Below are 27,427 nucleotides of genomic sequence, written 5' to 3' on the forward strand. Positions count from 1 at the left end.
TGTATGGCTTCCTGTCTTCAGGCTGGAGTATAAATATTCCAAATTAGTGATGACAGCGAACTCAAAAGAGTGTGAGCTGCCAGCTGCTGACAGTTGTGCTATAATGGAGGGTGAAGATAATGAAGAAGAAATAGTATATTCAAATAAGCAGTCACTGCTGGGGAAGCTGAAGTCCTTGGCAACAAAGGTAAGTGGTAATTAGTACTATTAATACCAAAAATAATTATTACCATTATTTATCACTGGATGCGACGAGGCTGTGATGCCAATTTGCACCGTGCTTTGTGTAGCCTCTGGCACACACATCACCCAGTTTGCTCTCGACCTGCTGAAACCCACAATGTGAGTAATGATAAGTGTTTCAGGGAATTAAAGAGAAGGGAATTAAAGAAATGCTTTCTCTTCTGCAGGGAGCTTTCTGAAGCATTCTTTATTGTATGGGCTGTGCCTAAAAAGAGGCATGGGAAACCTCTCTTCCTGGATTCCTACCAGATACCTCCACTGAAGCAAACACAGCTATTATAGATACAGGAAATTAATATCAGGAACAGCCATCAGTCAGCTGCTTGAGCCTCACCTGGACTGATTTCATGGCTAACTTGAGAGCCATAATTTTCAGGATTATAGTATTCAGATGAAGAGAAGCATCAGCTAAAGCCCATCACCCAGCAACCTCCTCCATTTTGTTGGAGAGCAATAGCACTAAGCATTTTTTAGCAGCATGTGATGCAGTGTTGTTGTATGTTTGAATTCCTAGCACAAAGGTCTTTTATGTCCTTTGATTATTTCTATAGGGACAACAGAAAGCTGTCATGGTAGATCCCACAGGCATTTTGATCTTTTTCCAAATGCTTTGCAGTCAGTGGGAAAGTTGGTGCTGTCTTTAAGGGAGTCCAGCTGGGGCATCTGTTATTACAGGAAAAAGGTGAATGGCATTTTCCCTTTTACACAGTTCTGCTGAATTTAGGGTTTCAAAATAAGGTTTCTTCAACAATAATAATACATAGAATCTTTTGAAAAGTCGCTTTTTTGTTTCTTGTCTAAGTAGTATTTCAGAAAGTTGAATTTTGAGATTTTTTTCTCATGTTCTTTGTTTTCCTTTCTGTTATTGAATGCAATGCAATGTAACTGTGTGTCCTTTCTTTTCTCTTATTTTTCCTTTCTCTTGGTTGTCTTATATTTTTATTAGAGCGCTTTCCTCTTTCCACACAACTGTTCCCCAGATCTCCCTCCTAGGACACGATACACAGCTAATGTGCAGAATTTCCTCTTGCCCCTGCCTTGACTATTTGTCTTGTAAAGTCAGTCTCTTTCCTTGTGGAAAGGTGAAAAAATGTAATCCTAAGGATTTTGAAAATGTAAATAAAATGAAAGCACATCAAATTTTATGCAGCTTTCACAACAATGGATATAGATTCAATTTTGAATCCTACGGGAATAACTTTCCAGTAGAACTCTGTAGGATATAGGATGGTATATTTTTGGATGTAAAATGGCTTGGCTGGATGTGGCTGGGCGTGATGACCAGTGCTGCTGAGGGTTATGTTTTGCTGTACGCTTGATAACTGTAAAAGCTTTGCTGACTCAATTTGCAGCGCCAACCACTGGTTTCTGCCTGATTAGAAGTGTAGAGATGAGAGTGTGAGAGAAATGTTGGGTTTTTTTCCTTTCTTTTTTTTTTTTCTTTTTTTTCTTAAAAGTAAGCATTAGTGCTATAGTATTAGACCACTCAAATGGAAAGAAACTCCAAAAGAGTTTTTTAAAGTTTCTGTATCCATTGTAGCAGGCTCCCTGAGTATTCTCTCCTTTTTAAACAAGCCTGTCAGATATTTCTAAGCTGATTCCCTTTTTTCCTGCTAGATAATCATAGCTGGCAAAGTCAGCTTACAGTGCCTCATTAGCTTACTGAAATCTGTGTCCTGTATCCCTGCAGATAACTGGAATTTAATATATATTTCTCCAAAACAAATGTTATAGGCATTATTTTTCATTTATGGAAAGGATGAGGAAATTATCTCCTGATATATTTGCATGTAAAATAAAGAAAAATAATAGAGAAAAGCAGAGGAGAAAAAGAGAAGAAATTTAAATGGAAAAACAAAGAAATAACTATCCTAACTATATGTTCAAGCTACTGGCAATGGCATTTCTATGAGACAAAATATCTAATGAAGCTATTAATGGCTCTGAGAATCCAAGCAATTTAGGGCTAGGACTGTAATATAGTAAGAAATAACTATTATTTTTAATGAGAATATGGAAGTTAAAGAATCATGAAACTGCCTGAGGATGGAGGCTGTTCTAGTTTCATCTGTTGTCTGTAGCATAACAATTCCGAGTCCTTCAGAAGAAGAAAAATATTCTCTGCTGTAGGCAAGTGCAGGACAATTTTCTCCTGCTCTTCCTCACATGTGCACCAGACTGTCCTGATCTCTGATGGAGACTCCTTTAAGGACCAGAACATGAGTTAATGTAGTTCCCATTGTGTTTGTGTACATCAACTAATAGAAAAGATAGGTACACGATGCAAGAGCCAGCACTTCCCAGTGAGTAGCTTTGGGATTTTCAGTAGCTCCCGTGTGGATTGTCAGGTTGTCCTGACTTTGCACCCTAATACCTGCTGACAGATAGGCTGGGCTGTCACCCAGCAGGAAAAAGACAGGAACAAATCAATCTACTGCCCCTGATTTTTGGATGGCAGAGAGTTTGCAGGCTTTTTGTCTTTTCCAGAAGAGGATTAGGAATGGTGATGCAGGAGCAGGGCAGTAGCGTTCACATTCACAGGCTTTACTCTCAACATTTTCTTTAAAGTAACAAACAAATTACTAAATAATCATAAATATAGATATGGTTATCTTACAGTTCCTTAGCTCTGGCTAGCTATGCTATGAATACAAAATGCAAACCTTCCCTGCACCCTCTAAAGAAAGTACCATGGAAAATTTTCTCTTCCTGACCAATTTTTTGGCTTTTCTCTTCTTCACATAATTTTGATTATTATGCATTTTTTTTTTTTTTTTTTTTTTTTACAGAATTAGTGGTGTTATTAAACAGTAGTCAAACTGTGCTCTTCATTACTGTGGTAGAAACAAAGTCTTTATCAAAGGCTGCTCTGAAGTTGTTAAGAGAAGTGACTGTAGCAACTGGTGCAGTGAATTTGAGATTCCCAGCTGATGCAAACCTGTCCTTTCCATTGCAGGAAAAAGAAGATCACTTTGAATCTGTTCAGCTGAAATCCTCAAGATCCCAGAATATATGAAGAATTAATGCTGCCTTCAAAGAAAGAAACCTGATTTCTATTTTTACAGGACCATATTTTAAACATATTCTGGCACACATTGCAGTAGTGATTTCGGTGAGAAATGCTCAGCCATTTAGGAAGAAAGAAGACAGGAAGCAAACCATAAAATTGGATTGCCTTACCACGTGATTGAGTACCTTGCCAAAAAAACCCAAACAGATGCTTGGATTCCATACTGGGAATGAAATTTAACTCAGGAAGAGATATACATACTGCAAATAACATAATTTTTTTTGCATTCACCTGGGCATTGCTCAGGCATGCCATGTGATTTATAGGTACCTTTCATTTCCTATCTCTCCTTCTGCACATATTCGTAGGAAATGATTTTCAGACAAGCCTGAATCCTCCTGCCAAGGTTGTGTGTAGTCCTTTAGTTGCATACGTGTGAGTTCTCTTAAAATCAAAGTTGTGAATGGTACAGGAAACAAGCTTCAGATCAGTTCTGAGCTTAAGAGGATGCTTTTGATTTTAGTGGTTTGGAGGGCTTGGTGGTCTGCCCTTGGCATCTACTGCAAGAGGAATGCTTCTGCACCTGTAAGTTGAACCCATTCTGTTGCCTAGTTCATGGCAAACAGGGCTGAGGTAAAAGCTGATGTTATTGAGTTTAGACATGCTAACTGCTGCTGTGTAAATTGCAGATCTGGGCTCATGAGTTTATAGGCCGTGGTAAGGACGAGTTCTTTAAAGACAGGGAAAGTGATAGCTACAGTTTGCACTCATCACTCTCTGTGGAAACTTGTCCTTTCAAGAGAGGTTGGTGGCAGTTTCATTCCCTTCCCTTGGGCTGCCAATATGCCACCTTCCCCTCGAGTGCAAGCCAGCAAAGCCTGAACTGTGGAAATAAAGCATGAAATCTCCACTTTTGGAGATCAGGCATCATCTTTATCCATTGATAGACTTATTAGAGACACTCAGCTGCATCTGTTTCTGGCCCCAGGTAAGGGATGAGGATGAATGCCCAGGGAAGCTGAGTGTGTGGTTGTGCACTTAGGCAGCTCAGCATCTAAATGTTTTCTACTGTCAATACAAGTACCTTCTTTGAAAGAAGGGCACAAAGGGTTCCTTGAAAACTGGAAGCTAGATGGACTTCTTCATGAAATCAGTCACTTTGTAAGCATGAGTTCTTCATAGAGCCCACCCCAATCATGTCCTGGAATTCTCATTGAAGTCAAACTGGAAGGAGTCTGAAAATAAGGCAAAAAATACTTAAGAAAAAATATGCAAGGCTTGCATAGAGCCAGGAGAAAATGAGGAACCAGTTTTGTCCTGACCTCTGGTCAGACTCGTATTTCCATTCCATTAAAATTACGTAAATTGTGGAATGCATCAAAGCCAGGAGAGACACATGGGCAGAAAAGGTCTTTGTATTATAGGGAATATAGATTTTTTGGTTTTATATGACTGAGCTATATCTGTAAAGAGGGCCCGCTTTTATGTAAAATTTAAATTAAATTGAATTTTCTGCACTCTGAATACTTTATTATGCTACAAGCGTGGACAAAAATTTATGAAGTTTAGATTTTTTGTTTCTTTAGGGAAAATTCAGCTCAGTTATTTAATATCTCCTGTCACGGAATACAGGCATTGCTCTTTTGATGGGAGATACTTCAGGCATCTTTACAGAAGTGGTGTACATTTTTTGTTCTTCTTGGGAAGGCACTTCACTTTCCCAACAAAGATTTTTATGGGGTATTGTTGAATGTATATTAAATACGCATTCTTTTTTGTATATTTTGTACCATGGCACACTTATTGTACATTGTATTTGTCGTCATGATGTCATTTATATATGGTTGTCAAAGATGATATGCTCACGGAGTAATTCGCTATGGCTTTGGGATTTCACTTCTTGGATCTTTTATGAAAGGGGTTTTTATGTTGTTGGTTTTTATTCAACTGGTGTGCTGTAGCATCAAAGATATATATCTGATGGGCATTCATAAAATAAAGTGAAAATATATTTGAAATTTTGGACTTGAGATATTTGATGGAACTAAAGCCTTTTCTGACCATTTGCAGTCTGCAGTAGTGATAGAGCTTTTTGCTACCACCAAATTGCATGAGTCAACATCTCTTTTTTTTTCCCCTTCTAATTTCATATGTTTTCCAACCCATATTGCAGTGCATTCTCTAGAACAACATTTATTCTTTCAGATATCTGCTATGTAAAAATGCCTTAATGTTTATGAGCTGTACTTCATTTTACATAATAGCACAGGTTTGTTTGGTTCCTTTTCTCCTTCCCTTTTGTTTTCTGAATCAAGCAGAAAGTGGCTATTTTTTGTTCGCTCTGATAGACTTTGCTGGATGACCGTTTGCAGCTCTGCTTCCAAAAGGTTTGTCATTGTTCAAAACTCTTCCAGGCAACTTTATAGTGTAGCTGATGCAGTGATAACATAATGAGATACAAACTAATAATACGGACTTTATTAACTTCAGAATAAGAAATCTGCATTTTCTACAGTTAAGCCAGTTAAAACTGGCATATTTTGGTGACCTTTGTGGTCTTTTCTTTTGGTTAAAGACATAGCAGGAAGGGGAAGTTTTTATTTTCCCATGAGAGGTAAATTTTGGAAGCCTTTAGCATTTCATTAAGAAATCATCTGTCTGTGACCTGTTCTAGTACTTACAGCAACCTCCCTCTTTTCCCCCACATGGAATCACATTAGAATCTGTTATTTGATGCCATAAAACAATGTGAATTGGTCTGTTATGTGTTTAGTTGATTAAATGGAATGCATTTTATTACTGCATTTGCATGCTTTTCTTTGAAATCTGGAGTCGAGCAACTGAATCTCTTTGAGGATTAAGCACATTTTATGGTGTCTCTGTATTAATTATTGGCAAATTAAGCATAATGTTATTGTCTTAGCTTTGACAGCACTTGCTAGGGGGTGAAATACAGAGAACGTATTCTATCTGGGTTCTGATTATATTGGTTGATGTTTGTAGTCTATAACAGGATTTATTTTAAATCTAGGTTTTGGGAAAATTAAATGTCTTAGAGCGCCACAAAAGGGGTTATCGAGTAGCTTCAGAGAATTGCCATCTTTGTTCAAAAAGAAGATTACTCTTTAAAAGAAGTTTTTGGACCCTTCATTAGTAAAGGGGAATGTTTTCAGTGTTACGTTTCTTGGTCCAGCCAGAGTCAGTAAGGCCCATAAAACAGAGACAGCTGATTGTAATCAGACAGGATAGGAGATGTTACTATTTAGGAAACCATGGTTGTTGACTCATCTCCAGTATTGATCACAACATATGCTTCGATGTGAGAGTGAAAACAGATGTGCCAATGGCAAAGACATTTCTTCTGACGCAAGGAATGCTGCTGGTTGGTCCATGTCAAGAAGCACGAAGGACTTAAATTGATGTTCTGGGCAATGATAACCTTAAGAGAAAGCTTCAAAAGTTCTCCTTATCTTCGGTGGTGCTCTCTCTTAAGTCTTTCCCCGTGTGTAACTTTCTCACAGAATCATTTGTTTCTATTTCTTGCTGCTTTTTGAATGCATGGAAGCTGTGCTTCATGGGCAAATATGTAAGGAGATAGATGGAAATAGAGATAAGATTTGCAAGGTCAAACTCATCCTACCGTATATATTGTATCACAAAAAGTGGTGACGTCTCCAGACTCCTGATTGGCACTGCCCACACTGAACATATGTAACAGGGAAGAGGAAGATGTGAAGTGTCTTGACCATCATCTGCCACCATGTTTTGGTATATATAAAGCTGGACTCAACAGGAAGGTCCCATGTGCTGTGAAGCACATCTCTAACAGCACCTCAAAGCCTAAGTGAGGTAGTGTGGGTGGGTGTTTTGTGTGTGTTTGCTTTAATAAAAGACAAGCAGGAATGACCTTCGCGAGCATTGGACAGCCCCACATGGCCTCAAGTTGAGCTAGGGGAGGTTTAATTCGGATATCAGGAAAAACTTCTTTACAGACAGGGTTGTTAAGCACTGGAATAGGCTCCCCAGGGAAGTGGGTGAGTCACCATCCCTGGATGTGATTAAAAACGGTTTGGATGTGGTGCTCAGGGACATGATTTAGTGGTGGGTTGTTAGTTAGGGTAGTGTGCTTAGGTTGTGGTTGGACTTGATGATCTGGAAGGTCTTTTCCAACCTGAGCAATTCCAGGATTCTATGATTCTTGCCTGTGCCATTTACTTAGTGGCAGTAGAAGGCAGAAAATTGATGTTCCCAGCCTCCTCCCTGCCACTGATTCCTACCCATCCTCTTCCTATTGCAAGAAAAATCCAGCCTGGCTCTGCTGTATCGTTAGTACTTAAAGTAACAACGATGAGTTTTTGTCTGGTTGTTGAGGAGCTCTGAGGGGGGCATACATCTCTCAGATTGCAAACTGCAAATGCTAATGGTAGACAATCTCAAAATGTCATCAAGCACTCAACACCTGCACATGGTGGTGAGCTAAGGAGTTGTTTCCATCTCCCTTTTCTTAAGAGTACTAGTCGTGTGAAGGGTTGCATCAGAAAAGTTCTTAACCAGAGCTCAGGTTTCTGGGTGGAAAAGTATATTTTGGACTCTTTGCATGGATTTTTTTTAATTATTATTTATTTTGTTCAAGGAGAACATGATTTTTTTTTTTTTGAGTAGGATTTGGGCATTTGGAAACAAGTACTAGAAGTTTTTACTTTAAAAAAAATGTTTCCTTTTGGAATTTCTTAAACTATGACTAAAACCAGTTGTATTTACTTATTTCAGGAAAAATGACCACTGAGAGACAAAAGGATTGTGTTTTTGCTTTCAAGTTTTGGTCAGGACTTAACACTCTCCCTACCAAACTCCACCTTCTCCCCTCCCCCAAAAAACTGCAGCCCCCACTACCAAAAACACATAATTTCCTTTACTTCAAATAGAATTGTGATGGTTTTACTTAGTCTTATTTTTCTGCTCAGTCAACTGATTTTTCAGGTTCCCAGCTATGGTGCTTGGGGCTCCATGTAAGGAACAATGGCAGGATCCTCTGTGCTTTGAGGTGATTTACTTCCCTGTTTACATATGATAGGAGCACTGAAGAGAAGGGTTTTATACAACTGGAAACAAAATCTTTTTACTGTTTAGAATTAGAGAAACACAAATGATGATGTGAAAGGACAGAAATAATAATTAGAAGAAATAACTAATAATAATATGATGTTTCTCCAAAGATTTTTTTTGCTAGTCCAGTGTGCAAAGCTTTTGCCAGACTATGATATTTTCCTTTTTGTTTTGCTCTGTTTTGAAACTGGATTACTTGAAGTACTGGACAATATCAGATAACCTGCATCCAGCAGAAAGCAGTGAAAACCTTTCAAAAGATCTAAGTAAATATAAGTCCAGAACATTCAGTGGGGATGGAGATTCATGTGTTGGGTTTTTTGTTGTTTTGTTTTGTTATGATTTTTGCATGCGTTAAAGGCCCACAAGCAAATGGCTTTCAAACTACCTTAGAATTCAAAACGTGTTCCAACACAGACATTGGGTCATTTTCTCAGTAGTGCTATCAGAATGAATGAAACCTTTGGGACAGTGAGATCCTCACCTGCTATAAATTGATGCCAATTTAGATTTTAGGGATGCTGTTGGTCTGACACAGTGCCTGTCATTTCAGTGTAAACTTTGTGATCTGAGAAAGCTTGTTCAGGGATATTTATCTTGCTTAGGGATATTTATCTCAGTCTTAAGTAGCAGTCCAAGATAAATCAGGGGACTCTCCACCAAATACAAAGGGAGTGGAGGTAGACTATCTCATACACAGCTCTATATTGCAGATAGTGAATGTTAGATGATGCAGATCTGACTCTTCTTGTTGCTTTCCATACAAATTGATAAGAAATTCTATCTGGCTTGGGCATTTTTAAGATATTCATAAAGATAATGTTGATTACATTACATTAATATTACAATCAGATACTCTGACCTTTTGGCATACTATAAACAGTTTCTTAGCACACAAAAGAGCTTACAAAAGTCGCATGAACATCACCGCCCAATCGGAGATGCTTTAAGGGGTCTTGATTGAGAAAGCAAGTCTCCCAGTGTGCCAAACCATGACCCCTGTGTCATGTATGTGTCATGTAGGAACCAAGCCTGAAGCACTTGGCACTTTGGAGCTTGTGGAGAGAAAGAAACTGACTCTGTGGGCTGTGCAATGTCTGTTCTGGGCAAGTCACGGAGATTTGGGTACTGACCAGCTCAATGATGCAGAACCTGAAGGTGTGTAGACATCAAAAGATCTTCACTGGTGAACACATGGATCTGAAATAAAAAATAAATTAATCTATCTACGGGCAGGGATTTTAAGAATCTCTTTCATTTTTGCATTCAAAACAACAACTGCTTTCTTCACCAGTTCAGCCCTAACAACCTGCGCCTTTCCAGAAGTGTGTAAAAGCATCTGAGATTGGCCTTGAGAGAACTTCTGCATCTAACAGCACATATCTCTAGTATCTGCCTTTCAAGCCTCAGTGGTGTTGCCTTTGAAGTCAGTTTTGCTATTGACCTCAGCAGGAATGAGATCAACGGGAACAAGCCCTTAGGTAAATATGCCCAGGCACATTAATCAAAGGTGTATTTGTTTCCTTAATGTCTTACTGGACTGGAAAAATTGAGCATTTCAGATTGTTCTAACTGACTGAGGGTGGCTCTCAGAGAGCAGTTATAAAATCAGGTATTTTGCAGTGGTCTGAGTAGCTGCTATGTGTGTATTGAATTGTTTGATTTGAATGCAAAGGTCACCCCAGAGACAGGTGTAAATGTCTCCTGGATTGCTCTTTTGTTATGTTTTTAGCTTCTGTGTCTCTGTGGTGCTCCAATTCCTCTTACAGCACTGGTGATAGGGAACCAGCTTTGTTTTGGCTGGAGGTATAAAACAGTCTGGGCTAATTTTCTGACACATCTTCTTCAATCTCTTTGCCAGCACAATCTAAAATGTCTTAGCTTTTTATAGGCTACCATTCTACAGTGCACATGGCAGGTTTAAATCATGCCAAATGGGTGAACCTGTGACCAAAATTTTGTTGCTAATGTCTCATTGAGATGCAATTAGACTTTTTCACATTTGGAAATTATCCTGCATTTTATTAACAAGAGAAGCACTTGAAATGCTTTAATAACGTGCCTATTTTTTCAGTGAGAGGGAATTTATACTTGGCCCTGACAAAGCATTCATCAGAATCACCTGTTTTGTGACGTGGATTTTGTAACATAGGTACACTCCCATACATGTGTATGTGTGAACATACACACTATTCATGCAGGCTTTTTACCCTTTGTACCTGCCCTGGTGTTAAAGGAAAAACTATCAAAGATATAATGACCTTGAAAGAGGAACAAACAGAAATGAAACCATGCTGGAAAACTTTTATCTTTTTATTATTGGTGCCTTTACATTAATACTGCTGTTTTGTGCTGAGAAAACCAGTCTGTTACATGTAAGGTAACTGTAATATACAACATAGAAATGCAGTCTAAGTTAATTACAACAAGGAACTACAAAAAATATCGTAGGAAAGAAGTCACCTAACATTGCAACTGTGCTTGCAACAAATCACTCCCTTACTTTAGGACTATGCACATTGTGAACCATGGGTATTTACATGTCCCTTATGACCATTAACAACAGAAGGGCTAAAATCAGTCTAAAAAGTTCCAGAACGTCACTATATACTGTACAATCCTCAAAAATAATTTATTACACTGTTTCTAAAAAAAGGTACTAGTTTTCTTTTGTTTTCTTTTGTTTTCTGGTGTTTTCCAAAGTGCACAACATGTGCAAAATGTTGCCTAACAGTCTAAAAACTCAAGAACTGAACCGCATGTCACAATCACAGAGATGAGGTGGTGGAGTCCAGGACTTCCCTTCCATTGCAGACCGTTGGTACATACATACTGGCAGATGCTGAAAGAGAAAGAGGGGAATATCAATTGATGTCACGAGGGACAGAAAGTCACAGCAACACACAGGATTAGAATTTGGATGATCTCAACCATGTCACCCAATTTAACCAAGATGCCCAATGGAAAAGTGAGTACAGGTGACACCAGCAGTGGAGCTGGTGGAGGTGTGCTAGTAACTCTACAAGTCAATGCAGATCTGAGGCTGAGACCTCCTGGAGGAACCTGATTTCTATTTGCTGAGTGTTATGAGGGGTTGGGATGAGTAAGCGTGTCTATGAAGTGCCTGAATAAAATGCATTTTTGGGAGCATTTTGGACCATTGGGCCTCATATAATAGCATTTTGCAAGGTAGCGTGAGCCAACGTAGCTGGAGTGGAACAAAGATGCCTTTGTGGGGTAAAAAGTGAGCCTTTGGGTTTTTCATTCATTATTGGCAGAAAATTGCAAGGTCTGATCCTACAAGCTTCCAAGTATTTGGAATGGCCATTCCTGAAATAAAACATACACAATTTTAAATCCAGGAGATAATCTACCTCTGCACATTAGGACTGTGTGCTAATCTGATTTTTAATGAAAAAAAAATAATAAATTGATGTGTATATTGGACAGAATGATGAAACATTTAAATAACTGAATTTTAAAGCAAAATTATCTGTCGCCCAATCCCAGATTATTTTCTGGCCATAATCCCCTGGATTTCTGGGAGCTCTGGACCAGGATTCAGTAGGTAGGTGCAGATTCTGTTACCCTTATCTGCATTGCCTAATATTTTATTCAACAAGTTTTCATTGCTTCAGTGATACAACAATTGAATCTGAGTATCACAGTTTGCTTCTAAATGTGTTTGTGTTTTCACTGTAAGAGATATTACCATTCTGCCAAAGCCTTGTGGTTTTTAATTTAAAAGCAAGCTAGTTTATCCATCTTTGTAAAAATTATCCACTGGGCATCAACAATGTGTTTTCCAATACTCCGTGACATCTCTGCTTACAGCACCATAAAGCAGCTTTTTTGAAAGACACATTAGGTTAATGATAACAGTGACCCAGAGAAATGTGATGCCTTCATCAAAGAAAACACACAGCAAGCAATGACTTGGTAAACCCAATCATCCACTGTAAAAAGCAATTTATGCAGCTGACAAGGGCATGCTCAGCCTTCCAAAACTGGTGCTGGCTGCAGTCCCTGTTGCAAACTGGTCTCTAAATACTCTCAGCATCATGTTCAAAATTGATCATTATTTCTTCAGATCAGTTACTATTTCCTTTCTTTCCTTCTTTCTTTCTTTCTTTCTTTCTTTCTTTCTTTCTTTCTTTCTTTCTTTCTTTCTTTCTTTCTTTCTTTCTTTCTTTCTTTCTTTCTTTCTTTCTTTCTTTTTTTAATTAACTGATTAAATATCTCATATATAAAATACAACTATTTTAAGAAGATGAATTTAGAGGCACTCCTGGATTAACCTGCTACTCCAGGAAGGGGTAATGCAGAAGAATCTAAAGTGAACTATTGCTATGAGTTAGGTAGATGGAGTTTCATCTTTCACAACCTATATACATGCTGAAATCTGATATTTTAAAGCGGAAAGGCTTCAAGTCTATGATTTTATGAAGATGAACTGTCAGGTTCTACATTCAGTTTTCAGCTGGTTAATATTCTGGCAGTACATTGATCTGAAGGTTTTATTATCAGTTTTTGTATTACCACTTACTGTTGGCAAATAGAAAAATCAGTACTGCTTGGGAGACTTGTTTTGAATCCTTGTTCTTCTGCAGTATGGCTATGGGCATTTTCTATTTGTGAGAATCACACACCCAGAACATTTTTAGCTTCTGGGCTTCTTTGAAGTCCAACCCACTGAAGGGTATGAATAGCTTGAATACAACTGGATCAGGAGGATGCCAGAGTTGGACAAGAGCAATCTGGTGGTAGGTGAGGAGTGAATGGCTTTGCCTTTGGAGTTCCCAGGCTCCCTTCTCAGCAATTACTTGTCTTGTAGTGCCAGGAGGCAGAGTTCACACTGAGAATCCAGCTCTCAGAACAAAAGCTTTGACTTCCCCCTACAAAGCTGAGCAATGCTCTGCACTGGCACTGGACAGCTCTGAGTTTCTCTGTGTCATAAAGCAGCAGCCTGAAAGGCTGCTGGACCTCCTAGTGACACCTCAGCTCCATTTTGCCATGCACACCTGCATAGGCAGACTCAAACTTGTGTGAAAAACTTTCTCTACTCATGCTCACAGAAAGACAGATGTGAGTTAATGATGTATAAAAGCCATAGTTTGGAGTTAGGGCTGGGCAAAAAAAAAGTACTGAGAGAGAAAATTAACCAGCTTGGCTGTAAACAGTTCTTTTTCTGACCCCAATAGAGGACACCTGGAGGAGCTCACGTCTGTGTGCAGCACTCCATGTGGACAGCACTTGAGAGAATGACATTCTGTAAAAATAAGCTAGAAGAGAGTAAAAGCTCAGCCCAAGTCATGCAGGTGCTTAAATCAGCCCTGAGCAATCTGAGAAGCTGTATAAGTGCTGATCTCCTGCCTTATGAGAACATCTCTGCCATGCCCATAGAGCACACCCCACGAAAATGGGACAAACATCTCAACAGGTGAAGCAGCAATCTGCCAAAGGTGAATTTTTAGACCCAAACAAATAAGTATAGAAACAAGAATGTCATCTACCAAGGTAGACATATATCCTGCTTCTCTTCAGCTTTGAAGCTCTGATCTGTATTCTCCTATAGTCCAAACTTCAGCTGTTCTGTGATCAAAGCTTGGTACTTTTAAATCACGTTCCCTCACTCAGCAGCATTCACCTCTACTGCATTCTGCAGTTTGCAGCAAGACGTGGAGCTGGATTCAGGTAACTGCATTTGGTTTAATTAGCTCTAAATTTGACTACACTGATGATTATATGACTCACTAGATCAGCCCTCCCTCCATGTCATTGTGATACACATTTAGATCTTACAATTAATAATCTCCAAGAGTGGTTGTGAGATATTTTTGTTTTTCTCTCAGTGCTTGGCCAGTTTTCATGACTGATGAAAACACTATCGGCACAAAAAGAAAACCAAGCTGACAGCTCTGGGGCTGGTGAAAGGAATATTTTAGATTTCTTTTCCTTTTTTTTAATAGATGCAGTATGGTTATTGATATTCTCTCCCTGTCTTGCTGCCATTGAGGGAATGTACCACATGATAAAGTGGGTGCAGATAGAAGTGGGCTTGTAGCAGTTTAAAAAAAAGAGAATGTATTTAAATCATTTACAAACAAATGGAAGGGTGCAGAGGAAGGTTTTGCTGTGATTGACAGTGAGCTCTCAGTGTTATTTTTCTGAAATAATCTTCATAAAAAGAAACAATGCTTTTGTTCCATTGTACTGTATGGGACTTTTACTCTTTTTTCTGTGTCCTTTCTGCATCTCATTGCAGTCCAAAAAGATCCCAAAGATCAGCATATTCAGTTTGGTGTAAGCAGGAAAAGTAAATGACTGAGGCCACCCTTCTAAACAACAAAGTAGCAAGAGGTTTGTAAGGCTTGATTTTTGTTTCCCTTAATGCCTTAAAGATATTCATAAATTTGAAGAGGTAGACTTTTGATCGAAAGGTATGCACTGAGGATGTCTTTCAGTTGTGTACAGGCACACACCCACAATGTGTTTATCATCCAGCCATTATAATAAAAAAAAATCAGCCCTGTACAGAAGTATCCATGAATCAAAATGGTTTCTGAGTTAGCTGATTTAATAGTAAGAAGCAATTAAAAAAAAAATAATAAATAAAAGGAAAGATTACCTTTACAGAATTCATAAGGGACAAAAAAATCATGAGACTTACCATTTTGTCAAAGGGAGAGCTTCTAAAAGTTGTAGAGAAACCACAGATTTTGGAAACCTAGCCCCTTTGAGAGTGCTCTGCACTTTGGACACTTAGGGTCATCTCATCTCTCTTCATCTAAGTGTTCCAAAATAGCAAACAGTTTTGATTTCTGGAGTGTGCTCTGCAGCTCCCTTTTCCCCTCTTTTGTATTCCTTGTCTTTCTCTACCTGTAGCTTGTATTTCAATTAGCTTCCAGGTTAGACTCTGTTGGCAGAGCTCTGTGAACAAGGTGCTGTGTGCTCCCATCGTTGCTTAGTTAAGCTCGACAAACAAAACACTACAGGTGACCTTTTTTTTTTTCCCTTTTAATCCCCCAAAAAATCTTTGAGCAGCTCACCCAGAAAATGAGCAGCAGCCACCTAACAAAATCACAGATGTGATTCTGCTTGGGATGAAGAGAATGACAATGCAGAGAAGGCAGAGCAAGTGAGCTGTGCTTGCCACACAGCACTGTGTCGTCCCTGCTTTCAAAGAGTATTGCTCACACTCCGCATACAGAAATGGTTTATAGCATTCTCTCTGTGTGTTTGCTGTAGAACTGAGCTTTTTCTTTATAACTGGCAATGAGATAGAGCTGCATTTTGGCCCAGGTCCTGCCAGTGTGTCTGTTTGACAGGAGTACTCCAGAGCAATCTGTTGCTGCACTGCTGTCAGAGTGACAGCAAGTGATGGGTCCTCCTTGCTTTGTGCTGAACAAGCTGGAGCCTGCTGCAAGCTTTCTGCTGGCTTAAATGAGCTCCAGAGCAGGCTCTGACCTCATTCCCATGGGAGGAGAATGAGTTTTTTCCTCTAGTCACAAACAATGTGATGCTTCCATATCAGCCCAGCCTACAAAAGGGCTTTTTTTTGCTGGTTAAAAACAACAGCTTTGCCTTTATTTATCCAAATAGACTGCATCCCCACACCCTTATAACAAGGCAGCAGTTTTGCTACTTACACTGGGAATATGTGGTCCCAGTTCCACTGACACTGAACCTGTTGAGATGGAGTCTGTGAGTGACCACGTTCTTCTGGGGTTGGAAGAGGATGATGTGCACCTTGGGTGCGAAGAGGCAGCCCAGCACCACGAAGCCGCTCAGACTCACGGAGATGCACATAGTGGTGGTCTGCACCTGGAAGAGAGCGGGTGCAAAGTGCTGTGTTTTTGTATGGAATCTCTGAAATTCAGAATGTCAGAAGCATCATAATATAACAGTAGGAACCACAATCCTGGGCTGCACTGATGCTAGTGGGCTTGAACATCTGTCTCATTCCTACCTTGTTGTATGGTTGTATGACAGGTGTGTTATGTTGGTGGTACACTCTCTTTCTCTGCATATCACAGAACTGTAGAATCACAGAATGGCTTGGGTTGGAAGGGACCTCAAAGATAACCTAGTTCCAACCCCCCTGCCATGGGCAGAGTTGCTGACTGCTAAGTCAAGCATGAGATCATGCTGCTCTGATCATCTTTGTGGCCCTCCTCTAGATCCTCTCCAAAAGCTCCACACCTTTCCTGAGCTGGGGCCCTCAGACCTGGATGCAGTACTCCAGACGGAGCCTCGTAAGGGCAGAGAAGAGAGGGACAATCCCCTCCCTCTCCCTGTTGGCCACCTCTGTTTTGATGCAGTCCAGAATACTGTTTGCCTTCTTGTCTGCAAAAGCACACTGCTGGCTCATGTTAAGTTTTTCATCTACCAGGATCCCTAAGCCCTTCTCAACGGGACTGCTCTCAAGAGATTATTCTCCCAGTCTTGGAATTGTCCCGATCCAGGTGCAACCTTGAACTTGGCCTCATTAAACCTCATTGGTTTTACATTGGTTCACCTTTCGATTTTGTCAAGGTCCCTCTGGATGGCATCCCATCCTTCCGCCATATAAACTGCGCCACTCAGCTGGGTGTTGTCAAGGGGTACTTGACTGAGTATTATCTCTCTCCGCTTAACACAGGAATGAGAACGCTCTGTTTCTCTTACCCCTCATATACTTGATTCCTAAATTGGTCAGGAAGTCCTCTGTAATGCAGCAGCTGAGCAAAGCTGGCTACAGTGGAAACCAGGCTGCATGTAGTGTGCTTTACATTGCAATTAATGCCTTAAAGCTTCCATGTGAAAACAAGTTTAGCCTCCAGCTTCAACTCTAATCAGAGAACTTTAGCAATCTCGTGCAGAGGCATAGCTGTTATTTTGAGTAAACACAGCAGCTGGTGACATTTGTAAGACTGACCCTGAAAAGTGCCCTGACTTTGAGATAGAAGGACTGAGAAATGAATTGTTTGGAAGTACAGGATTTTGGATTCATTGCCTTGGGCAATTTGTTAGTGCAGCTTTGCTGTCAATCTATCTTTCTCTTAGTTCACTCATGTAATTAGGCACCAGTTTACTGGCTCAAATTCAGTTTATATTCTTCCAAGCAGGTTCCTTAATTAAGATGTTGAATTAAACTGCCTTAAACTCTACTACTTAATTTAAATGATCATACATCCATGACTTGTTTTGCCTTAGATGCACTCCTGCAGTCCTTGGAGATCAGCCCTCTACCATGGAAATGCTTCTCACATCTCCTTGTCAGAAATAGTTATTGCAAAATGAAAACCGGAATAAGGAATGGACTTTGTCTCTTTACATATCCTCAGAGTGCCATGTGCTTTGTCAACTGTAAGAATAATTAAGGTGACCGTATAACTGGTAATCACTCTTTACCAAAGGTGGATGCAACAACTTTTGACACTTGACTTCGCTATGACCAGTTTAACACCCAGACTTTTCCCATGTTACCTGCATTTCTTGAGGTGATCAAGTGAAGAAAAAAAAAAATTCCTTAAATGTGCTAGGTGTTAGAGCTGCTGTGAATTTGTCTGTGCTTATTTAGTCACAACAGGTTTCATTTTATCTTTGATATTTGAAATCAGTGTGGACCTCTGTGTGAAAATTAACAGTATCAGAGAAGTCTGTATTATCCAGAAGCTCTCCTTTAAATATTTGACAGTGCAATTAAGAGATACAGCTACCAAACACAGCAGTTTCTGGGCTCTGCTTCAAGATCTAGACTATCTGGGAACTAGTTTTTGGATTGCTAGAGGACTCAAGGGGAGTCTCAGAGGAACATCAGGTTGCCCTGCTGCTGCTGGGAAAAGGATTGCTGTTAGGAGGCTGTGACTTCTAGGAATCTACTTCCCCAACCTGATTGTCTTCTAGGAAGAAATAAATGGCATTGTGGATGATGTGTGAGTAGCTGATATTTGACACTGCCTCCCATAACTTTGTCATTGACAAGCTGATGAAGTAAGAATGAGAGAAGTGTACAATAAAGGTGAACTGAAGATTATCTGGACTACTTGTTCATATTCATTTTAGATAATCTTTCAGTTTTGTGCTCCTCACTAAGAGAAAGATACTGAGGTCTTGGAGTGTGACTAAAGAAGGGCAGTGAAGCAGAAGTCTTACTGAGAGTGACTGAGGGAACTGGGACTGTTCAGTCTGAAGAACAGGAGGCTCAGGGGAGACCTTATAGCTCTCTACAGTCACCTGAAGGGTGATTGTGGCAAAGTGGGGATCAGTCTCCTCCCCATGTAACTATTGATAGGACAAGAAGGAATGGGATCAAGTTGTGCCAGGGGAGGTTCAAGTTGTATATTAGGAAGAGTTTGTACTCAGAAAGAGTGTTGAAGTACTGAAACAGGCTGCCCAAGGTGGTGCCGGAGTCACTGTCCCTGAGGATGTTCGAGTAGAAGATAGATGTCACATTGAGTGACATGATTTAGTGGACATGGTGGTGATGGTTTAATGGTTGGAGATGATGATGCTAGTGCTCTTTCCAACCTTAATGATTCTATGAATCTATGCAAAGGCCATAAAGATGATGAAAGGTCTGGAGGAACTGTCATATGAGGAGATTCTGGGTTGCTCAGGGCAGAGAAGAGAAGGCCAAAATGGATATCAGTATGTTTATGTACCTCATGATGGGCGAAAGAAAGAGGGAGCCAGACCCTTCCCACTAGAGCCCAGTGACAGGACACTGGCAGAAAATGATACACAGGGCATTGTTTATATATAAGAAAACCATGAAGATAGCCACACTGGCACAGATTCCCCAGAGAGATTGTGGAGTCTTCACCCTTTGAAATATTCAACAACCCACAGGACACAGTCTTGAGCAGTCTGCTACAAGGGTAATACTGCCTTAAGCAAAGTTGAATTAGACAATCCACAGACACTGGAGCCTATGGAAAAATGTGGGCCTTCCTTCCTTCCTTCCTTCCTTCCTTCCTTCCTTCCTTCCTTCCTTCCTTCCTTCCTCCCTTCCTCCCTTCCTCCCTTCCTCCCTTCCTCCCTTCCTCCCTTCCTCCCTTCCTCCCTTCCTCCCTTCCTCCCTTCCTCCCTTCCTCCCTTCCTTCCTTCCTTCCTTCCTTCCTTCCTTCCTTCCTTCCTTCCTTCCTTCCTTCCTTCCTTCCTTCCTTCCTTCCTTCCTTCCTTCCTTCCTTCCTTCCTTCCTTCCTTCCTTCCTTCCTTCCTTCCTTCCTTCCTTCCTTCCTTCCTTCCTTCCTTCCTTCCTTCCTTCCTTCATTTTTCCCTCCTTTTTTTTCTTTCAGGAGGGAGAATCCTAGAAATTAGTCCCTAATAATAAAATCTCAAGCTGATCAACACGTTTTTTTTTTTTACTGCTACTTTATGTTTCTAAGATAGGTCATTAGCGATGCCACCAGTGTTGGAATACATGAGGATGGCACAAGTTGATGTCACAGGTTTTCATGTGACACTGCATGGAAACTAAATATAGGCTTTTCAAAAGAACACCAAAAGTGTAGACATATATGATGGGATTTTCAAAAACCTGCTAACATTATGAAAGTGTCAAAAAAGTGTCAAAATCTTTTTCTGTCCACTGAATAGGACTCAGGTTGGCTTATATGGAACTTTTTATTCAAATTAAATGCTCACAGTTGCTCTGAAAATCGCCCTCAGGAGATGAGGTTTAAAATGTTACTTGAGCAATCAAGTCATGTCCCTCTTGGCCATTAGTGCCTGTGCTGCCCTGTGGTGTGACAGTATGAACCAGTATTACCCTCCTTTGTGTATGGCTTCCTGATTACTTTGAGTGTCAGGAGCTTTTCCCCAGTGCCTGCCTTAAGCTTTTCCTTCATTAGATTCGAGCCATTACTTGCCATTCTAACTTCCCCTGAGACTGAATAATTCTTTTCTTTTTGTTGCCTTGAAATTATTTGTAGTCTGTGATCACGTCTCCTTGGGTTTGCACTTGTCTAGACTAAATATATTTAGCTCTTTTACTGTCACTCTCCATGTCTTATTGTGTCGTTTGTTATCTATTCTTGTTTTCTCAAGGTTTTCAGTACCTTTCCTATGCTGAGAGAACTGGTCCAGGATGATCACACTAGAAGCATGTTAAGTGGTATTATTAGATGTCCAGTTTTCCATGCTAAATCTTAAGCACAGTACTGCTGATAACACCATACGAAGTCTCCTATCTTTCTTCTGGCCAGAAAGTTGAACTAATTCAGTACAATTTACTGTAAGGGCCAACTCCAGCAATCACTTCTCACATCATAATAACTGTGAGATTTCCAGTTGAGTAGACCAGTCTTCTTCTGAGATAATTTTCTTTGGTCTAGAAATACAATTTTATTTAATCTGAATCTTTTCAAAATTGTGTGACAATTAAATCAATTTAATATTTTTAAGGTTATTTACTAATGTTGACCAATATTTTCTGCTCAGTGATATACTTATCTTCTACAAAATGGAGAGAGAAGAAATTGTTCTATATTAAAGCATAACATCTGTTATGCTTTATAAAAAAGGAGACTAATTGCTTCATTTTTTAATTTAAGGCCTACCTCTACCAAATAACTCTGTGACTCATGCATGCTCATGATCATGCTCATGATCTACTATTTTGTTGTTGTTGTTAAGACTATAGCTTCATATACTGATGTACTAGTGTGAATACACCTCTGTCCTGGGGAAGATCATGGAGCAGAAACTCCTGGAAGCTATGCTAAAGCATGTGGAAGAGGCAGAGGGGATACAAAATAAGCAGCATGGCTTCAGCAAAGGCAGGTCCCACCAGAACAGTCTAGTGGCCTTCTTTGATGGCAGAACTGCATTAATAGATAGGGGAAGAGCCACTAATATCATTTGTCTGGACTTCAGTAAGGTCTTTAACACAGTACCATAATATTTTTATCTCTAAATTGGGACAGTATGATTTGGTGGGTGGACTGGATGGATATGGGTGGGTGGATATGTAAGTAACTGGTTGCAAGATTGTATCCAGAGAGAAATCATCAATACATAAATGTCTGGATGGAGATCATTGATGAGTGACGTCCCTTTGGAGTCAGTACTAGGATTGATGTTCTTTAACATCTTCATTGATGACACTGACAGTGGGGTTGGGTGCACCCTCATTAAGTTTGCAGATGACGCCAGACTGTGTGGTATGGTCAACACGCCCAAGGGATGGGGTGACATCCAGGGGGACCTAGACAGGTTTGAGCAGTGGGCCCAGGTGAACATCACAAGGCTCAACAAATCCAAGTGCAAGGTCTTGCACTTGGGTTGTGGCAACATCCACTATCAGTACAAACTGGGGAATGTAAGGATGGAGCACAGCTCTGCTGAAAAGGACTTGGTGAGACTGGTGGATGGCAAGCTGGACATGAGCCAGCAGTGTGCTGTTGCAACCCAGAAAGCCAACTGTATCCTGGGCTGCATCAGAAGAAATGTGGCCAGCAGGGTGAGGGGGTGATCCTGCTCCTCTACTCTGTACTGGTGCGACCTCACCTGGAGTACTGCATCCAGTCATCAGTATAGGAGAGATGTGGACCTGTTGGAGCACATCCAGAGGAGGGCTTGATTCAAGTGATTGCATGCCTCTCCGACAAGGACAGGCTGAGAGAGCTGGGGTTGTTCAGCCTGGAGAAGAGAAGGCTGCAAGGAGACCTGAGAGCGGCCTTTCAGTATCTAAAGGAGGGCTGTAAGAAAGAAGGGGACAGACTCTTTGTCAGGATCTGTTGTGATAGGACAAGGAGAAATTATTTCAAAACAAAAGAGGGGAGATTTAGAAGATATATAAGGAGAAAGTCTTCTACAGTGAGGGAGATAAGGCATTGGAGCAGGTTGCCCATGGATGTAGATTGTCTGTAGATGGTCTGTCCCTGGAAACAAACAGGGCTCTGAGCAACATAATCTAGCTGTAGGTGTCCCTGTTTATTGCAGAAGAGTTGGACTATGTGATGTTTAATGGTGTCTTCTGACTCAAATAATTCTATAATTCTATGCTTCTAGTACTTAATCTGTGTGCTTTGCCCCTATCACAGTGAGGTTGACAGTACTAATCCCTTACACCTCCAGCTATAACTTCACAGTTCAAATTGAGAACATCTTTCTTAGAAATGAACTAAAATAAGCTAATAAGCTTAGTTGGACGTTAACATTGAAACAGTTTGTGAGGGATCCAGGTGACAAAGGAAGTGAGAGAAGCTTTTAGTGAATGATGACAAGGTTCTTTAAATTGATGCACATGATTTATGGAAATATATATCCAAAGACTTACTCTGTAGTCACTGGATGTCACATAAAATATGGGGAGAAAGGCCAGCCAAATGATGCACGTTGTGTACATTGTGAAACCGATAAACTTGGCCTCGTTGAAGTTCTCTGGGCATTTCCTTGTTTTGAAGGCATACACAGTACATAAGACTACGAGGATTACATCATATGTTAAGGAGATTAACATACTGGAATCTTTAACATTGCATTTCAATATGACAGTCTCTCTCTTCTCAGGAAGAGTGTACCTCCTGGTGCCAGGGGCCTCCAAGATGAGCCACACGGACACCATCACAATCTGTACCAAAATGAGACTCAGGCATATGAAGACCTGAGAGCTGGGGCTGATGAACTTAGGCCTTTGAGCACCATTCTTTACACCGTCAAATATTCTAGCTATGCAGTTTGTTTTTGTCAGGAGGGCAGAATAGCAGACAGCAAAGGAACTTCCTAGCCCCAAACGACGCAAGGTGCAGATAGCTGGAGAAGGCTTGGCTATGAAGAAAAATGTCATGCTGTAAGACAGGAAGACCCCAAAGAGCAATATGTAGCATAGTTCACGGCCAGAGGCTTTAACTAGGGGAGTATTGTTGTGCTTGATAAACACTGCAATGACCAAAAAAGTACAAATAAAGCCCATGCATGCAATGGTAACAGGACCTATTGCCCAAGCATCTTCCCACTTGATGTAGTCTTCTGGTAGGTCATAGCAGCCAGTCAGGTCAGCCGTGGGCCATTTTCCTGGCCCACAGTCTGCACAAGTAAATTCATCAGCCAGGTACTCGTATGTTTCACAGGGAATACAAATCCAACAGCAGACATCTCCTGGTTGCATATTCTTCATCTCATTGGGAGCACAGGGGTCACTGCACTGGGAGACAGGGATAGAGCTCTTCGACCAGTGGATAGAGTCTACCTCAAGTGACAGGGTTTCTGCCCAGTGACCAACCTTCACGTAGGAGTATCTGTCTCCAGTGTATTGGAAATTAAACACATTGTAACGACCTATCCCATCTCCATAGGCATCAAACTTGACTGTGCTGTCTGCCACATTGGGAGGATTGAATGGAGCTGTGAAAAAAACAGAAATAGAGATTTTATTATCAGAACAGAAGATGACCTTATTAACCCTTTGGGAAGAACAGCCTTCTGACAGCTTACACAGTCCAACTCAAGTGTCAACAGGTAAGTCAAGATGTCTGTATCTGTCTGAGATATTTTTGCCTTGTTCAGAGGTTGAAGACCAAAAGGGCTAAAATAATTGAACTTTATTTCCCTTTACTAAATGAGAAATAGTTGTAAATGTGGAGAGCTGTGTTACCAGTATCCTTATCTTTTTACTCCAGGTACTAACAAATTCTTTCCTGTTTTCTCACAATGTGTATAATTGTGAATTTTCACATTCTTTCTTGGAAGAAAGAGTTCCACTATTAACTCAGAGTTTTTTGACGAAATTCAACTATTGTAAAATAAGAAAAAATTAATTGTCAGATCCATACACATCAGTGTTTGGTCCAACAGTCTGGAAGTAAGCTGAGTAGAGGATCCATTTCTATGATAATAAAGTAAGTCTGAGGTTCTCAACAATTTCGTATTATATCTTCTTAATATCTTCCTGTGTTTTAGGAATTTAAGAAACCCTACTGCTTTGCTTCAGTTTTCCCATTTTTTGATCATTTTTAAAATCTGGTCTGATCTTCCTAGAATGTGCTGCTTTGGTCTTATATCTTGTTTGGGGAATAGATGAAAAAATCGCAAGCTGGATCTGTGACCTTCTGTGGGAAATCAATATTGTAACACTTCCAAATGATAAGCTCTAGAGAGTTTTTGTTTTCCCTCCACCCGAGGTTCATGCAGGGAATTAAGAATTATTAAAAATGTGGGAGGAAATTGCATTTACCATGTGCTATGTGATTTATTGGTCATTTGCTATAGCATCAAAGGTGAATGTCTTAAAAGGTGGAAAGAAAATTTTTTTCCTTTTTTTTTTTAACATTGATGAGCAATAAAGGTGATTTCATTCCCTGTGTCTTTGGTTACAGAAGTGGTTCCATTGTCATTGCTGGAATAAATCTTTTCCCCTGCATCTATGCCCATGCTGTGCTTGAGCACCAGCAATATTGTATAAGGATGTAATATATTCTTCCACTTCAACTTCCAGATACTCTAGATTTGTTGCAGTAGATTTATTTAGCTTCAATAAAGCACTGAGGCCAAATTCTTGTACCTGTTTGTTGTTGTTGTTGTTGTTTGTTTGTTTGTTTGTTTGTTTTTTCCTGCAGAGCACATTGCAGCACTTCCACTAAGGTCAGCAAAAGGAGCAGTGATTTTGGCACAGAAGCACTGGTTGGAGGGTTGATGCACAACCTGAACCTCTGCAGGAACTAGACCTGAAAGCACATTTCTTCCTCAACCTTTTTCTTACCTTAGGGCAAAGCAGGAAGATAATTTAGTTCTACATATAGTCTATCCTGGTTTTGAGCCAAGACTCTGTTCTTATCTCTGCCCTCTGCTGTGTTTTGCCCCCTTACCTGCATCAATTACAGTGGTAGACAGCCTTGGTTTGAAGGATTACAAGTCTGTATGGACAAGAAATGAATATTTTTTCCCCCCTTTTTCTTGGCATCTTGTTGTGCTACAGTCCCATCCAACAAGACCTCTGAGATCACAGAAATTAAGGGTAATGTAAGCCCTCCAAATGGCCAGTCCTCCTGGACATAGCATGCTCTAAATTAAACAAGTAGCTAGATTAAAAATATAGGCCAACAAGAAGAATACTAAGCAGCTCCCTTTCACTCCCTCTTCCTTCTCATACATAGGCACGCAAGCTCTCTCAGCCAGAAACAGCATTAAAATGAAATCATAATGCAGCACTTAACAGTTCTTCAGTACTGTGTTGTCATCACCAGTGTCTTATTTCATTATTCATAACACATAGATTGTAGAAGTTGTTAATATAGCAGCCCAGTCTGAAGAGCCAATTTATTCACTTCAGTGTTGTACAGGCCAAGTTCTGAGGTGTGATGAGAACTTGTGACGTCTACTGGGACCAGTGGTAAACAAGACAACTTGCAAACTGGTTGCAAGGCTTAATCTTCTGTCATGTGCATAACTTCAAGTACATAAGTACCCCAGTGGAAATGAAATGAGAGTCAGAAATATCATCATTTTGCAGGAAAGAATTCCCTCTATGTAGCATGAGTAGCATAGTTCTAATAGAGTATTTATCATTTATATAGAACAAATTATTTGCCTCGGACTTTGCAGCTAAGTCCAGATGGCGAATAAGGTAATCTCACATAGAGTTAGCTCGAAACTTATGTGTATATTTCCTTCCATGAGGCTGTTCCCACACTACAAATATGACAGAAAGGTTTTTGTCAATTTGTTTTAAATCAACCACAGCTTGTAGTCGGATACATCCAATTTTAGTGGTTGCTGACGGAGGAAAATAAATGGCACCCTTTCAAATGGAGAGGATGAAGTCATTTAGACAAACAATGATGTATTAAATTATACTATGGTAAGCCAAAGCATACAGATGAGTCCAGTGGGTGGCAGCAATTAATATAAATACTGATCAAAATACAAAATCGCTGATGCATTTTAACACATATTTATCAATATACTTTAGACTCTGTAGCATCACTCCCAAAAATCAGGTTTTTGGAAAAGGTGATCTAATGATAATAATGAATTAAGATGCTTAGAGCCAAGTGCACAGCATCATAAGAAAATAAGGCATTATTTTCTAGAGTAAAAAGAATATTATTTGCCTATTGGCAGATGATTTTCCCAGAGATGAAATGTCACATTCATGTCAAAGGACTCTGAGAATTTTGCCATAGTTAAATTTCAGTTTTGTGAGTACACATATTCACATTGGATATTAGGAAGAATATTTATTCTCAGAAAGAGTGGTAAGGCATAGGCATAGGCTGGTCGGGGCGGTGGTGGAGTCACTGTCTCTGGAGATGTTTAAGGAAAGGGTAGATGTAGTACTTAGGGATATGATTTAGTGGGTAATAGTTGGTGGACAGTTGGACTAAATGATCTAAGAGGTCTTTTCCAACCTTAACAATTCTCTGATTCTCTGGTTCTATAATATGGTCTTTAAAACAGGTATTTCTGGCAGGCCTTTTTCAGAGTTTTGGCTGTGCTGTTTTGGATTCTTCTCTCAGGAGATGAGAGACAAGACTCTCTAGGTCTACCTGTGTTATATGAATAGCTATATGAACAACAATGCATACTTCATCTCCTCTGAGCTGTGTCTTTGACTCTTTTCCTCTCCTTGCACTTCATGAAGTGAACTGTAATACACAAAACAGTTATCTGAAATTCCATAAAATAAGGAAAAGGAAAAGAAAGGGTAATTAAAAATTATTTAAACCAGCAATGATTTGCACTCCGGCTTGCAGCAGTTTAGCAAGGAAAATACAAGAGCAGTGCCATCTAAAAGTGGAGGACAAACTCCTCTTGGTTCAAATAACAAAAGAAAGACTGCAGCTTTATGACTATTTTAGTATCAGGAATAGATAAGAAGATAGCACAGTTTTCATGTAGCGAGTTATGTAATTTTGTTTCTGTCTTCTTACAGTGGGATCATCTTTTCTAACAATCATATAAGTCACTAGTATAAAGCTATTATAGTTTTTCTTATATGCAGTTAGAAATAGGTGAGTTGCTTTATCATTTTTTTGTATCAGTGCTATGCAACTCTTGGTGACATGAAAGTATTCAGAAGGAAGTTTCTGAAAGGAAGATTAGTTTAATTATTGATCAAAAGCTTTATTTTAAACAGTGGTA

The 27,427-nt window shown here is 39.9% G+C and overlaps 2 protein-coding genes across 7 annotated transcripts in view; one reads left to right on the forward strand and one right to left on the reverse strand.

Moving 5' to 3' along the window:
• The window catches only part of ELAPOR2 (endosome-lysosome associated apoptosis and autophagy regulator family member 2), a 92,026-nt gene extending 86,009 nt beyond the window's left edge, over positions 1 to 6,017 (forward strand). For both annotated transcript variants that reach the window (XM_048929027.1, XM_048929036.1), the window contains 2 exons: positions 22 to 187; positions 3,200 to 6,017. In XM_048929027.1, coding sequence (XP_048784984.1) covers positions 22 to 187; positions 3,200 to 3,259 — 226 coding nt within the window. In that variant the 3' untranslated portion in view covers positions 3,260 to 6,017. The remainder of the gene's footprint in view (positions 1 to 21; positions 188 to 3,199) is intronic.
• Positions 6,018 to 9,304: 3,287 nt separating this feature from the next.
• GRM3 (glutamate metabotropic receptor 3) overlaps positions 9,305 to 27,427 on the reverse strand; it is a 109,242-nt gene continuing 91,119 nt past the window's right edge. For all 5 annotated transcript variants that reach the window (XM_048964490.1, XM_048964521.1, XM_048964510.1 and 2 more), the window contains 3 exons: positions 22,626 to 23,692; positions 16,009 to 16,183; positions 9,305 to 11,201 (listed from right to left, as the gene is read on the reverse strand). In XM_048964490.1, coding sequence (XP_048820447.1) covers positions 11,128 to 11,201; positions 16,009 to 16,183; positions 22,626 to 23,692 — 1,316 coding nt within the window. In that variant the 3' untranslated portion in view covers positions 9,305 to 11,127. The remainder of the gene's footprint in view (positions 11,202 to 16,008; positions 16,184 to 22,625; positions 23,693 to 27,427) is intronic.

This window comes from Lagopus muta, chromosome 1, assembly GCF_023343835.1.
Source record: "Lagopus muta isolate bLagMut1 chromosome 1, bLagMut1 primary, whole genome shotgun sequence".
NCBI classification, from domain to species: Eukaryota; Metazoa; Chordata; class Aves; order Galliformes; family Phasianidae; genus Lagopus; species Lagopus muta.